This window comes from Hypomesus transpacificus, chromosome 9, assembly GCF_021917145.1.
Source record: "Hypomesus transpacificus isolate Combined female chromosome 9, fHypTra1, whole genome shotgun sequence".
Taxonomy (NCBI): domain Eukaryota; kingdom Metazoa; phylum Chordata; class Actinopteri; order Osmeriformes; family Osmeridae; genus Hypomesus; species Hypomesus transpacificus.
The window spans coordinates 22436731-22451943 of record NC_061068.1 but is presented as its reverse complement, the minus strand read 5'-3'; the positions used below and the strand labels follow the sequence as shown (position 1 = coordinate 22451943).

Genomic DNA, 15213 nt, shown 5'->3' with positions numbered 1-15213 from the left:
TCACGCAAACAGAGCACACACATCCAGCTCACATAAATTGAGCACTTAAACAGTCCTTTAGTTTGAACACTCAAACTAAGTCACAAGTGTGTAAACCACGGCCTCTAATGTCACGTGACTGTTCTGGGAGGAAGCAACTGAGCTGAAGCTTTGAACAAAGGTTGCACCATTCTTTTAACTTGACTACAGAGAACAGGTATGTGTTGGTTTATTTCTCACATTGCCTATTGTGATTTATTACTAACGTTTCAGACACGGCTGGCATCGTGTTATACAGACTTGGACGTACATTTTTAACATTTGAGGAACTATTGCACGCGAAATTGGCATTTGACAACTGCAAACTGACAGTGACAACCTATTGTATGAGTTGTGATGGCTATGCACATTAGCGCACATGGTTGTCAATAGGCTTTGAGTGACAAAGCTGTACCAGCACAGGCAGGTCTAGCTAGATAGTAATGTTTAGCAATAACAAGGTGTTATTATAATGTCAAACTCGGTCAGGCAAGCAAAACACTACGCTGCTGATGTATTCAGATTCATAGCATAATATTAATTAAACAAATGCGATATAGCACCTTAAATCTATTGCCAATTGTACAGCACAATCGATTATTTCTCTGTGGCAACGGTCATATTTTGGCATGAGGTGTATTGAAATATATAATTGTGGCTTTGGGTTTGACTTTGTTTGCTGAATATATCACATCACATTTAGCTTGATGAACTAACAGGTCCGTACTGTCCAGATCGCTTGTGTTTGGTGATTATGTGAGTCAGCCAGGCACATGGTCTTATCAACAGAACTCTTGTCTAGAAGTGGCTGAGTGTATGTTTGGGAGCATTGATGTAGCTACAGTGCATAAAGTATCAATAATTTGAGGCATATCCTATTACTAATAATATCCCAGCCTCATGATTCACTCAGTTTAATGCCTTCCTACTTCCTACAGGAAGTTGTTTCAAGGCTACCTGTCATACAGAACAAACAAGAAATATACAATCATATTTTAAAGGAGTGGGTAAAACTTTTTATGACTGTATAAAACGTCTGTGCCCTATGTTGTTTGTTTTAACAATCAATATGTAAACAGGGTTCAACTTTACTGGTAGTGGTGATTGGGTAACTTTACGGGATACGGTTTGTTTACCAGGTAAATGTACTCTAGACTTCACCCCCTTAAAATGACCAGTGCCTTTACATTGATAAGTATGGATATTATCCCGACATTACCGGAATATCTGAGTGTCATGCATACCTGTAAAATACACTTAATGTGTTGACCAAATCATCTGAATGGAGCGCACTCATCTGCATATGACATCATTTTACTGGAAGTATATTTGGAAATGTTTTACGCCCAGGTGCAAATGAGCTGAAATGCATGATGATACCTCCTTAGATGATACCTCAAGATCCTGTTTGCATCCGACAGAATCAGCATTAGTTTACCTGATGCTAAAGAAGTATGTATTGCCTCATTGCATTAATAAAGCTTTACTATTCTGTAATAAACGGTCTTTTTCCTTGTCCTTGTAGGAGCTGGCCTAGGACGGAATAAAGCATGTGGAAGGTTGTGTGGGCAGTGCTGCTCTCAGTGACTGTGTGCAGCCATAGAGCTGAAGCCGAGGAGGAGGGGGGGAAACCGAGCCTGGGGCACGTCTCTGTGGTCATAGTGGGTAGCACTGGTGACTTGGCGAAGAAGTACTTGTGGCAAGGCTTCTTCCAGCTCTACATGAACCAGGTCAGCAATGGACACAGTTTTTCCTTTTATGGCGGGGGACTGTCACCTGCAGATAAGGCCAAACCGATCCTGTTCAAGATCCTGAAGGGCGTGACGTGCAGCGAGGATGTGTCCGCGGAGCGCTGCGCCCTGTTGAAGGAGCAGTTCCTGCGGTTGGCTCAGTACAAGCAGCTGAACACCACGAAGCATTACCAGGAGCTGAATACGCAACTTCGTCAACAGGTGACACAAGAGGGGTTGACAGAGGCAGGACGCCTCTTTTACTTATCTGTGCCAGCCTTTGCCTATGCAGACATTGCAAAGAAGATCAACGGCAGTTGCAGGCCGGCCACGGGGGCGTGGCTACGAGTGGTTCTGGAGAAACCCTTTGGCCATGACTTCCACAATGCTCAAACTCTTGTGACTGACCTTGCGAACTCCCTGGAGGATAAGGAAATGTATAGGATTGACCACTACCTAGGAAAGCAGGTAAAAAAAAATATATTTCTTCTATTTTTCAGGCCGCACGCTCACAAGAAATACATTCGTTTTAGGGGCTGAAATGTGTAAACGCTATTGTGTTTTTTTTGTTTTGTTTTCCTAATCAAAAGGTTGTCTCTGGAATATTGCCATTCAGGAAGGAGAACAAGAGGTTTCTGGATCCCATCTGGAACAAACACCACATTGAGAGAATAGAGATTGTTCTGAAGGAAACCCTGGATGCCAAAGGTTTGTGTTCATCTTTCTCACTAGACTAGGAGTGTCAAACTCAATCACAACATTGGCCATATGGAAAAACGATAAAGGTTAAGACTGAATGGATATTATCGCAAAATAAGTTGTCCATGCAGCTTGGTGTGGGCTAAGAGTAAACTCAAGCATCAACAGACTTGTCACCTAATTTAATCTGTCTAATAAGTTGTCATGGTGTCCACTTGTTCGACTATCCAATACACAGGGCGTATTTCATTCTATGACCAGTATGGAGTCATCAGAGATGTGATCCAGAATCATCTCACGGAGGTCATGACCCTGTTGACCCTCAGTCTCCCGGCCAACATGAGCAACTGTGATGACATTCTACAGAACAAGTTAAAGCTCTTCAGTGTCCTGAAGCCCCTAGACAAGAGGCGAGCTGTCATTGGTCAGTACCAATCATACAATGCAGAGGTCCAGCAAGAACTGAACAAGACCATGGATCACGTCAGCCTCACCCCCACCTTCGCTGGTAAGTGTGGAGTAGGTTTCAACTCCATTCCTGCATTGAATGAGGAGGTTCTGAAAAATGTGATTTCCATTTATCATATGACATTCATAAACACCGTTTCTGCTGTTGACGATTGTTTTTCAAGACACTTACAAAATGATGTCTTTGTATTGAAGGTGTAATGGTGCACATTGACATGGCCCAGTACGATGGACTGCCAATCATTCTAACCTCAGGGAAGATGCTTGATGAAAGGGTTGGATATGCTCGTGTTCTCTTCAAGAATGAAATCTTTTGTGTCCAGAACTACAAAAGCATTTACTGCAAGCCCAAACAGATCATATTCTACTTTGGCCATGGTAGTCTGCAGTACCCAGCTATTTTAGTGAGCAAGAACCTCTTTAAGCCACAGCTCATCAACAGTGAGTGGAAAGAGGTGACGGAGCACAAAGTCGTCAGTGTACTGGGATTACCCATCACGGACTACTATGTGCAAATGCCAATAGTGCAGAAGGAGGCCTATGCAGAACTTATTTCTCAGGTATACCACGGCCGAAAGGAAAACTTCATCAGTGCCGAGAACCTGTTGGCCTCCTGGGGCTTCTGGACTCCCCTTCTGGAAAGCCTGCACGGCTCTTTCCCTCGCATCTACCCCGGGGGCGCTGAAAATACCAACCTGCTGGACTTCCACCTGCAAGGACAGGAACTGAAATTCTCCAGCGAAGCCGTGGTCGTGATCCCCCAGGACAAGGTGGGTGGGGCAGGGTCGACGAGTTTCCAAACGATGCAGGGGAAGTACAAGGGCACGGACATGGTGTCCGCGTGGCCGGAGGACCTTGTGGAGAGGCTGGCTGCCGACATGCAAGAAGCTGCCGAGGCGGCTGTGAGGGAGGGGGGCACCTTCCACCTGGCTCTGTCTGGGGGCTCTAGCCCCATAGCTCTGTTCCAGAGGCTGGTCGAGCACCACTACTCCTTCCCCTGGAGGGACACCCACGTGTGGTTGGTGGATGAGAGATGTGTTCCGCTGACCGAGGTGGACTCTAATTTCTTCCATCTCCACGACAACCTGCTCCAGCACGTGAGGATTCCATACACCAACATCCACCCCATGCCTGTTCAGCTCAACCAGCGACTGTGTGTGGAAGAAGATCGAGGCGCACCTCTCTATGAGAAAGACATCCTCCATCTGGTCAATACCTCCAGCTTCCACTTTGTTCTGCTGGGCGTGGGCTTTGACGGGCACACGGCCTCTTTGTTCCCAGGATCCCAGGTCAACCATGGGGACAGCTTGGTGGTTCTTACAGAGAGCCCGGTGAAGCCCCACCAGCGGATGAGCCTCACCTTTAATGTCTTAAATCGTGCCCACAAGGTTGCGGTGCTTGTAATGGGCAAGAGCAAGCATGAGCTGGTGACTCAGCTAAGCCGAGTCAAGGACGATCCCAAGAAGTGGCCCATAACTGGAGTTCAGCCAAACAGTGGCAAGCTAGTTTGGTACATAGACTATGATGCTCTTTTAGGGTAGGAAAGTGAAGTGACTTTGTTCAATTGTAGCGGTAGGAGAATGTAGCTGTACATTAAATGAGAAGGTTCTCGCTGAAGTTTGAATATTTTTATGCTGTATTTTGACCAAGAATGTAATGATTCATATACATTGTCAGTCCTGCATCTCACACAACAATAATGTGCACTTGTGTGTTGGTGGGAAATGAAGTGTGAAGGGTTGCCAGAGATTGAACTCAGGAAAGCATTTTGAATGAGGCATCTAAAGTATGTGTGAATGTACCTGAAAAGACTACTGATATTATGTGCAAAATTACACAATACATGATTATTTTTCTTATGGAAAATCGACAAATTCAAAAACTTTTTTGCTCCTTTAATATATAATTTTACCAGGTACATGTTCCGGATATTACATGCCCCAACTGCACATTTCCAAATATTACATCCGTTTGTGACTATGTTCAGTCAATTTCTTGATGTTCCCTCTCTTTTTAGTTTTCCAACCAATCTGACATCAACAGTTACATGGTTTACATTGCATGCCATTTGATTTGACGGTATGATTTTTAATTTGTTGAAAGTGGACTAAGTAGGGCCTTATACATTTGTATTTTTAAAGTGCCTTTTAGAATATGATCATTCCTAATGTTGTTACAATAGCTTTACCATGTTTGCTTGGAACATTCAAGCAATGATTCCACTTGAATGATAGTACTTGGTGATAATTGAGAAGTAATTTGTAAGGGTATTCACAATGAATTTCTCTTTTGTCAGAGGACTGAAACATACTACATACAGTTTAAAACTAAATGAGAACAATTGTTTCCACATTATTATACTTCACATACTGCCATTCAGTGGGCATACGGTGTGTTGACATTGAAACCCCATTAAATATTGATTTCTAAGGAGAACAGAGAAACGTAACACTGTTGCCTGGTTTCTTCATTGTCTCTCAGACCAAACAGAGGGAAGTCTCTGAGTTACCCATAGTCCTCCCTTCACCAAAACAAATGCTGAAAGAAGACACCCACAATTTAGTACATTACAAACATACAACAATCAGTCAGGTTATGGTACTGAACAAATCGAACATTAGTATTGTAATTTACCTATACTGAGAATGCAAGCGGACGACAAAATCAAGGACAGGTAGTACAACTCTGGAGTGGTTTTTGCCTGTGGATAAATTAGTACTTTATTATGTCTGCATTTGAGATCCATTTATAATAAACATGCACTGTAAGCAAAGGTCACGTGGATGAGGTTGAGGCAGCTTTATCTAAATATCTTACGCATGTTGCTGCTGTAAGAGTCACGATAATGGTATACAGTCCTTGGCCAAAGGACACCAACCCAAACAGATGGTAGGCGGCCCTGAAGCCCTGGGGTACAGGGTCCATCAATGTGAATATCACTGCAAAACCTAGTCGGGCACAGTTAGAGTTTAAAAAGAGTGAAATAGCCAACTAATATTTGTGATGTGGTGACAAACCTTTAGATATCTTCATAACGTATTCATGTGTGTATTTTTACATACATTTTGTTTTGGCAAGACTTGGATAAAGGAAATGTTACCTATAGCAATGAAGGATAATACAATAGAGGCCGAGAGATTGCTTAGGAGAGGCTGCCGACAATAACGGGAAGATCTGAGTCTGAGTAAAAACCGACAGTTAAAAATTGCAGTCTCAAAATACAACGTGCCAACAATAACCTATTGATAAGATATGTTTGAACTCACCTTGTCAGGACATAAACTTGAGGAATGACGACGAGCATCACAAAAACTACATTTATTATTTGACTGTAAGACAAAATGTTATTACAAGAATAGCCTAGTGATAATAGGCTACATATTTATGTCTACACAATTATTTTTGTTGACTTATTTCGAACAATTTGATTAACATTTTTTTAATAGATTTCTACACTCTCTCACCTCACCCCCCAACTTACAATTTCGACCTTTGGTTCCTCGGTAGCCATCTACTGAAAAAATATGCCATGTAGACAAGTGCGTAATGAAACATCCTCTATTCTGTAGCCTGGAGAAACGTTATCATCATGCTCCTAACCTAAAAAGGGGCAAACACATCAAATGTCAGTGGCTGTCTTTGTACACTGTACAATTAAATTTTATTTTAGAAGACGTCTCTAATCTTAATCTGCTGCAACTACGGTGAATTTTCGTTGAGGCTACTAGGATATGCCTAATCTTTATTTCTCTATAATATCCTAGAATATTTTTCATGCCTTTTCCTAATATCGTATTTTGTAATGTTCGATTGTTAAACAGTAATGCCACCATATGGGTAATTCATTATATCACATTTAGAGGCACATACCTCTAGAGAATAGCACCATTTCCTCACACAAGTGTGCAAAAAGTCATGATCCACCCTCCGCTGCGGCTCCATTGTACACTCTGCCACCATGCGAGAGGTCACCCCTGCCCTATTTTATCACGCCAGGGGACATCCCACCAAAGTGCCTACAAATATGTTCACTCAAACCAAATGTTTGTCAATTGAAGTTATCGTGGTGCCGAACATACATCCAACATGCCTGTCGACTACAGTGGAACCTGGGACATCATTAGCAATGAAAACTTTGAAGCTTATATGGTTGCTCTTGGTAAGTATTCTAGAAATGTCACTGCTATTGAAAACGTGGTTACATTGTTAGATCATCGATAAACACCAACAAAGAAATAAAATAATAATAATAATTCTGTCAGACCTAGTGTTGTGTCCTGGTCCCAGTTCTGTGTGTAGGCCTACCTTGTGTTTTTTCGATCTAGATTTAGATAGGACACACAATGTAGGCCAGTCAGAGGCAAGGATGTTACATGGGCTGGATCAGTTTTAGGGTTTTAGCAAAACACATATAATGAGTTCTCAGATAGCATTGTGAATGGGTTTTTTCTTCTTGACTTATGACCTTTGTCTTTGTGTAAATGTATTGCACAGGGATTGATTTTGCAACTCGGAAGATCGCAAGTGTGTTAAAGCCTCAGAAGGTGATAGAGCAAAATGGTGATTCTTTCACTATTAAAACCTTTACTACATTCAAGAACCTTACAATCTCATTCAAGATTGGTGAAGAGTTTGAAGATGTGACCAAAGGAATGGATAACAGAACATGCAAGGTAGAAACTGTGACACTGAAAAGCAAGCAGTCTTCTCTAAGTTTTCATTCTTTTATTATATATTCATTTATTGTAATTGGGCCTTTGTTGCAAAGCATTCCCCATGAACTGGTTTCTTCTGTGCCATCAGACTATTGTCAACTGGGAAAACGATAAACTTGTGTGTGTCCAGAAAGGAGAAAAGAAAAATCGAGGGTGGACACATTGGATAGAGGGAGACCAGCTCTATCTGGTAAGTATTGAGTCATGCATTTTGAGAACACCACTCCACTTGTTGACCAAGAATACAGCCATATAGCTTGAATATATATTCTGAATGAAAATATTGTTTTCCTCTCTTCTTGAAGGAGATCACCTGTGAAGATAAAACCTGCAGGCAAATCTTCAAAAAGAGTGCATGATAACATACTGACTTGAAATGTGTATGTTATTTATTATTCCTACAAAGAGACATACCTCTATATTGTCGTTTAAGTATAGACTGTGTAGCCTAGACTGTCTGTATTTATTAGCTAACATCACATAGTATAAGCTCTATAATCAATCTATAGATTGCATTTTTTTCACCTTTGTTCTTTCCTTAAAAGATGAAACCATATATACCATATAGCCATATATTGTAGTGATTAACAGAGTCATGCTTTTTGGTATACATTATTGAGGGATTCATACTGGAAGCACATAGTAAACCTCTGCACGTCAAACCTTATACTATGCAAGCACAGCTGCAAGCTATCTACCATATACCAAGAAATAGAATCATGCCCTTTGAGACCCAGCGCCAGTCTTTGGTTCGGGCCAAGGCTAAACAAATGTACTAAATAGGCCAACAGTCATTGCCCATTGAATAAGTGCAGATAGCTCATTTCAGTTCACCATTGTTCCACTCTCAAAGCTTGTGAATTCGAATAGTCAGAAAGGAATGCTGGATTTCATCCAGAAAATTGCTACATGATGTAGTAGGTCGACCTGGCATATTTGGCATAGCCTACTGAATTTGAGATTACAACAGAATGTACAAAATATTTGTCCAATAGTATGGTGGGAGACCCAGAGAATGGTAGCATTAATGGGCCTACTTTGAAATGCCAGATGTAGTATGTCTAGATATTTTTGTCCCAACATTTTTTTTAAGAGAAAACGGGCAATGTTTGGGGAAAAACTGTATGTGGGTGATGATTATGTTAAGGCTAATAAACTCAAAGATAATTAACTGGCTACAGTTCATATTTGGTTTGCTATTTCATGAAAAGGTTTTTTCCCCCAACACACTCATCCAACATGTTACTACTTCATAACATATATTATTTATCCAATATTTTGTTTCTAAACAAGTGAATTATTTATGTTGAGAGCTATACATAACATATATAGGCCTATAATAGACATTAAGCTCTTTAGATTTTTCAAAAAAAAAAAGATTAAATCAATTGACCTCAAAATCGTTTTGTGGGAATATGTCCATAAATGATGATGACATACAGGACATGTTTAGTGGAACAAGATCATTGGTAGCCTGGAGGCTGTGGTGCTAGTTATCCCTACCTATAAGTCATATATGGACTTATTTGGAAAATAAACGTTTCACCACAGAGACATCATAGTTTCCACAGAGACATCATAGTTTTGTTATTAAGATTACGAATTATTGCCAAACAAAGGGCTTGTTGGTCTTATGAATGCCATTAATGACTTGCTAGTCTCCATGATTGTAGTTCGTTTTCGTAACTTCCGGGTCTCTAGCATGTGGCGGGAGATACGGGTAGTATTTCCACGGTGCAACTTTTAACAAGCATTTACAGACTACTGCCTTTGTCTACTGAAGTAGTTGTGTAAAGCAGCTACCTTTCAAAAAACAGTCAATGGACGAAGAAGAACATCTTCAGGTTGTGTTCATATCTCTTGATTTTCTAACTCGGCAAACGCTAGCTAAATAAATTGTGATTGACACTTTTGTGTACAATGCGTAAACTTTCCCAGGCATATAGAGCTTATTTGATGTGACAACAAATTTGAATTGCAGGCTAGCTAGCTAACGTATGTTATTTTAGACGTTTGGGTTATATTATCATATTATTTAATCAATTGATTATCACAGAGACTGAAGGCAGCGGTTCACTTCACCGTGGGACGGCTTTGTGATAGTTTAGGAGAAGATCATGAGAAGACATTTAGCCGTCAAGTCATTGCAGCCTTAGCTGAAACAACATTCAGGCAATGTGGTGAGTATTAAGGATCTCTTCCAAAACTTGCCACTGACTGCATTGTGTAGAATTTACATTTCTCAATTGGCATTCATGTGCGATATGTTCTTGAGAAGATATTGAGTTAGTTCCAGCTCTTTGATTTGTTCCCAGAATGAGTGTACGGCAGGGTTGAAATGCTCTGGACGATTGAAATACCATTGTATTAAGTAAAATGAACTCGGACCTGACATTAGGTTTACATCATAGTTCCACAACCTTACTAACTGGTATTCGGAAAATGTCTACTCCCCAGTTCTGAATAAAATTTGATTTTTCAAAAGGACAATCTCACACACACACACACACAACCTGTGTCGGTTCATAGGTGGCTGCTTCATTGCCAGTATTCAACACATGTAGCATAAGTACTAGTTTGCTAATGTTACAATTATTGTTTTTCCATAGACATATTTGCAAAAGACTTGGAGGCCTTTGCAAGGTATGTCCTCACATCTTTAGTTTTCATAAAATGGGTGAAGTATAAAATGTAGAAAATGCCCACTACACAACTGTTTCTCATTTGAACACTGCTGATTGTGGCGGGATGTAGACATGCCAAGAGAAATACAGTATCTGTGGAGGATGTCAAGCTTGCAGCCCGTAGGAGTACATCACTGGTGAGTACAGATCACTCGTCTATTTAGTACTATAAAATGGCTATGGTTCAACTTGTGTTCTTTTCACATCCAGTTGATTGATCATTCATTGCTGAATCCATGTAACATTCCCCATGATCCGTGTTACTACACTGTCCCCCTTTTCATTCTTCCTAGTCCAACTTCATCCACAGGAAGAGCGAAGAGCTTGCCAACAGTAACCAAGAACAGAGGGACAAACGAGAAGCGTGCCGTGGGAAAAAGGATGATGGGATGGAGGTCCAAGAATAGAGGCACAATCCCAAACTTAATTTGTAACCATCCACAGTGAACAGATCTTTAAGTTTCAGTTGGGGAAATGTACAGTTGTTGACCAATGCTTGTATTGTGCAGTGCACCATATGAAATATTTGTATATCAATGGGCTTCAACTGGCATTGTTGTAAAACATTTATTTCTGTTCATGGCAACCATCCATACTTGGGTACAGCACAATGTAGAATCAAGGCACCATTTCAGCACCTTACCCTGACTAGCTGAAACAGAACTCACTTCATTAACAATGTTGCATCGGGTTACCTGGTGATTTGGAAAGACAGGATACACACATGCAGCATTTGTCAGGGATCACAGTATGATGCGGCGCCATGACCTGTTTACGGTAGACGATTCTTGATCGTTTTGGTTTTGTCCTAGAATAAAACGTGCAATGTCTAAATTGCAGGTTCAAAATGTATTGGACTTTGATCAGGATATTCCATGTCTACCAGAAGCAAGTGTTATGCTTCACCCAATTCATCATAAATTCTAGATTGTGATGAGAACTGGGGATGGGGGGGAAAGATTACTTTTTGGGATATGTGTATGTTTACTTACTCCTTGTAGGGAAAACTAAGATCAGCTTTCATAGAAGCAGCAAAAAATGCAAGTACTACCCCATGTCATGTCTGAGGGCCACACTGAAAGTGTTGGAACTTCCATCTTCATCCTTCAGAACAGTGACTTCCGTCAGGGTTCAGACGGAGACCTCGGGCAGCAGAGTCCAAGGTCCCTAGATATGTGAATTGAATTAGATTTTTCCTTTTGACAAATCCAAATGACACAAAATGTGCTCAATTTCAAATCAACTAAAGCATATCTATTCAAACAAGCTTTATTAGAGAAACTCCCTTCATTTGACATGTCTTACAACACTCTGAGACATTGAGGTCTACTGGGAATCATTGACAACCACACCACTCCACGTTCTCACACCAACACTCACGTCCCCAGAGTCCCCAGCAGGTGCCATCCACATCAAGTTCACACTTACAGATCAGTTCAATAACAAGGAAAGAAACCACACACACCATACAGCATTCAGGTCAGGTTATTTAAGCAAGACAGATATTCATCACTTCATCAACACACTACTACATTTGATACTACTTCTGTACTTGATCGATAATATACTAAAGGATAGGAAAAATTGCAAAGATAAAAAAGGAGATCTTGAAGTACTAATCAATGAATGTCCATGTTAGGGAGGCGCTTGTTGCATCTGCAGCTTGCATTCACACTCACAAAAGCAGTCAAAGTGGGCTCTCATTGCACAACCAGTCCTTTCCACGCTTTTTTTTTTTCTCCCCTCGCTCTCCGTTCGCTCACTCATCGATTCACTCTTCGCCACAAGCCATCCTCAATCGCACTCATGAGTTCTTAAAATGTCAGACGCGCAGATCTTTCCATTAAAAAGTGGATAAAAATTGAAACACCCACCGTCTCTTAGAACATGCGGAGTGAAGCCGTTCTTTGATGGCAAAGCATTTACAGATGGGCAGAGGGAGAGTGATACACACCACCCAAAGAATGCTGCCAAAGAGGAGCTTCCTCCCGGGAAAATGGAAGAGAGGTGAACTGCAGAAGAGATTTTAGTGAAGGCTTTTCCATAGAACTTGACTGCAAATAAAGTTGCACTTAAAACATTTTAAGTTCAACCAGATTCTTTCCAATGCTTGATTGCTTTCGTAGATACAGTAGAATGGTGAGCCATACTAATTACTCATGCATTTTTTGATACCACATTTCACAATACATGCATTAAAGAATCCAGTTGAAATTAATCAGGATAATACAAACTTAAAAACAAATTATTTGACATCCAGAATAGCACTTAAATTCAGAACCCTGGTAAACAAAAATTCACTTCAAACACTTTCTAAATTATATCTTTTGCATTTTTCCAAATGTACAAAACATGTTTCTTTCACAAAAGCGGTCTCTTTCAGACACGCATAACACCCAAAATAAATTTGGAAAAGACTTGTCGTTCTCACAATACTTACCATACAAACTATTTAACTTACATTCCCCACCCAGATGACTTAGACTCCATACTAGATCCAAAGCCTGAGCTAAACCCGCTACCACTGGTTGTTGAGTTTGAGCCAGTGCCCCAACCTAGACTGGCTGAGCTGGCGCTGTAGTTACTGTTGCCTGTACTGGAGAACTGACTCTGATCCCTACTGGAGCTAGATCCAGTAGATGCAGTGCCAGAGGTGGCAGACTGCCCTTGCTGACTGGCTAACATACCCATCATTCCCCAACTGCTCTGCAGGGCAGCCTGAGCAGCTGCCATCATTGCAGGATTCAAACTAAAGGACCCAAAATTTGCCAGATTGCTGTTCGTGCTGCTTCCTATCCCACTACGGCTACTACCGAACCCCTGAGCCCCGAAACCATTTCCAAACCGCCCTGCACGATCCATTTGCCTGTTGCCATGCTTTGGCTCAGCATTTGAGATGTGCACGCTGACCCCCTTGATTATCAGGTCCTCTCCACATAAGGACTGGGCAACCTAAAAAAACAGGACAGGCACATCAGCAAGACATTAACTACATGGCCCGCTACCACCAACAGCCTCATGAAATGGATGGTACCTGGTCATCAGCAAAGGTGACAAAGGCAAAAGCGCGGAACGGCTTGGGGATGAAGACGTCAGTGACTTCGCCGTACTGCATGAAGAACTGGCGCAACTCATCGGTAGTCATGTCTTCAGTGCAACGGCCAACAAACACCTTCCTGCATCTCATGGGCTCATCAGGGCCTTGCTGTTTCGGGGGGGGGGGGGAAAGGGGACACTTTAGACGGCAAGTCCACTGTCTGCATTTTCGCGCAGACAGTGTGTTTTACTATTCAAGTGTTTTACTATTCAACAGTGTGTGTGATATATATATATATAAAAATATATGCATCCCATGTCCAACAAAGTCTTTCTTTACACAACAGCACATGTGAGAGATTCACCATGTGAACCTGAACAGGTGAACCTGAACACACCTTAGAGTTGGGGAGTTTACAGTCGCACCATCTTCCATCGATCATGTGACGCTGAGAGATCACTTTGTCTTGGGTCTCGTATTCAGTAAATCTTACAAAACCAAATCCTTTGGAGTTCCCAGTCTTAGCATCTCTCTTCACCTAAAAGCAGAAAAGGATGATGATTGAATCTTGCATTATCTCTCAATGGGCAAAACGGCAATCGGACTGCTTTCTTGACCTCACCTGGACCATAATAACTTCCCCAAAAGTGCTGAAGTAATCTTTCAGGTCTTGCTCTGTGGTTTTCCACGGCAAACCTAACACAATGAGATCTGACGTTTTCATGTCCCCTCTCTTCATCTTCACTGCAGAGGATGCATCAATTTCTTCCATCTTCCTTTTATTGTCTTAAGAATGCAGAACAACAATGTAATTCTTAATTTGCTTTCAACATCATATTCGACGAAATGCGTGTATACTAGTAAAATGAAACATCTAAAGCATTATTTGATTACTACCTTTGGGATAATTTACGACGTAAACTAAGTTACTCCAGCCATTCTCTGGTGCATGAAGAACTCCCTCAACCAAACGAACTCCTCGCATGCACTGAGACACGGGACTCCGGAACCGTAGGCCGCACGCGCCTGGAAACTGAGCGGCCACGGTGGAAAGCAACACGGTGCCATCGTCTTCTGATGGAATCTCCATTGGTTCCTCATTTTCTTCCTCTGCCACGCGAATGTACACCTCAGCCATTTTTGTCGTAGACCTTCAGCTATTGGATCAAATAAACAACAGACCAAGCCTTAGCATACCACGTTACTGCTAGCAATGCTAGGCTAGCTACAACATTGGCTAACGTTAGCAAGTTACCTAACTATAAAGAATGTTTGCAGAAAAGGGTTGTTTGGCTGCAGATATAATTTCAAACAAAACGGATTTAATAAACAGACCCTGACTTTGATCGATCCAGTACATTGATATTATAATTAGACGAATTCGAACCTTAATGTGAAAACTATGATACCTGCTGACCAACGACGCTGCCTCGGTCACACTGCGTTCCTTTGTTCGGTAAGCTAGCTCGATTCGACAGCAGGCTATCTCAATCAACACCAGAAGGCGTCCTCGCGTTCCTAGTGTGGCTTTAAATGGACTAGCTAGCTATTACCAAGTGCGTATGCCAATCAAAACCTACAATATTTTCCTGGAAACACGACTGAAATATGTCAGCTAGATGATAAACACGTACAATTTTTTTTAAACAAAACAAGGCAGACTCACAAATGTAGGACTAGTGGCGATTTATATATCTGCGCATAAGACAGAAAAACAGCTCCGTTCTTTTAGCTCAAAATGGCATTATATAAGTCATGGAGGAAGTACGTCAGAAACTCGGGCCGTCTCAAAATAAAAGGGATATTTTATATTTCTTTAAATAAATATCTTATTTAAAGAAGGTAATGATTTGTTTGGATAA

General features: G+C 41.3%; 5 protein-coding genes across 10 annotated transcripts; 3 read left to right on the top strand and 2 right to left on the bottom strand.

Moving 5' to 3' along the window:
• The first annotated feature begins 113 nt into the window (after nt 1–113).
• Nucleotides 114–4460, top strand: h6pd (hexose-6-phosphate dehydrogenase (glucose 1-dehydrogenase)). Of its 3 annotated transcripts, none has more exons than XM_047024723.1 (5): nt 114–196; nt 1544–2216; nt 2339–2456; nt 2686–2955; nt 3111–4460. In XM_047024723.1, the coding sequence occupies exons 2-5, from the start codon at nt 1569–1571 to the stop codon at nt 4454–4456; spliced, it is 2382 nt and encodes a 793-aa protein (XP_046880679.1). In that variant the 5' UTR covers nt 114–196; nt 1544–1568; the 3' UTR covers nt 4457–4460. The 3 variants fall into 3 exon arrangements, with proteins under 3 accessions (XP_046880679.1, XP_046880680.1, XP_046880678.1); XM_047024724.1 differs by lacking the exon at nt 114–196 and adding an exon at nt 1106–1157; XM_047024722.1 differs by lacking the exon at nt 114–196 and adding an exon at nt 1410–1470.
• Nucleotides 4461–5349: 889 nt separating this feature from the next.
• LOC124470714 lies at nt 5350–6869 on the bottom strand. The gene is made up of 7 exons (XM_047024728.1): nt 6786–6869; nt 6397–6515; nt 6182–6244; nt 6016–6095; nt 5733–5863; nt 5550–5616; nt 5350–5453 (listed from the first exon to the last, which is right to left on the bottom strand). Exons 2-7 carry the CDS (start codon nt 6468–6470, stop codon nt 5383–5385), a joined length of 486 nt encoding a protein of 161 aa, XP_046880684.1. The 5' UTR covers nt 6471–6515; nt 6786–6869; the 3' UTR covers nt 5350–5382.
• A 32-nt stretch (nt 6870–6901) lies between these two features.
• On the top strand, nt 6902–8806 carry rbp7b (retinol binding protein 7b, cellular). The gene is made up of 4 exons (XM_047024726.1): nt 6902–7074; nt 7410–7588; nt 7719–7820; nt 7936–8806. The coding sequence occupies exons 1-4, from the start codon at nt 7002–7004 to the stop codon at nt 7987–7989; spliced, it is 408 nt and encodes a 135-aa protein (XP_046880682.1). The 5' UTR covers nt 6902–7001; the 3' UTR covers nt 7990–8806.
• A 238-nt stretch (nt 8807–9044) lies between these two features.
• cenps (centromere protein S) lies at nt 9045–10904 on the top strand. Its single transcript, XM_047024727.1, has 5 exons — nt 9045–9474; nt 9687–9810; nt 10240–10273; nt 10385–10451; nt 10608–10904. Exons 1-5 carry the CDS (start codon nt 9451–9453, stop codon nt 10719–10721), a joined length of 363 nt encoding a protein of 120 aa, XP_046880683.1. The 5' UTR covers nt 9045–9450; the 3' UTR covers nt 10722–10904.
• tardbpb (TAR DNA binding protein b) lies at nt 10857–15099 on the bottom strand. 4 transcript variants are annotated; one of them, XR_006956448.1, is made up of 7 exons: nt 15018–15099; nt 14249–14508; nt 13974–14137; nt 13749–13889; nt 13349–13519; nt 12189–13266; nt 10857–11481 (listed from the first exon to the last, which is right to left on the bottom strand). XR_006956448.1 is itself a non-coding variant. In XM_047024725.1 (6 exons), exons 2-6 carry the CDS (start codon nt 14487–14489, stop codon nt 12772–12774), a joined length of 1212 nt encoding a protein of 403 aa, XP_046880681.1. In that variant the 5' UTR covers nt 14490–14508; nt 14761–15094; the 3' UTR covers nt 11568–12771. The 4 variants fall into 4 exon arrangements, 1 of the variants encoding a protein (XP_046880681.1); XR_006956449.1 differs by having other exon boundaries at nt 14739–15094; XR_006956447.1 differs by having other exon boundaries at nt 14761–15094.
• Between the last annotated feature and the right edge of the window lie 114 nt (nt 15100–15213).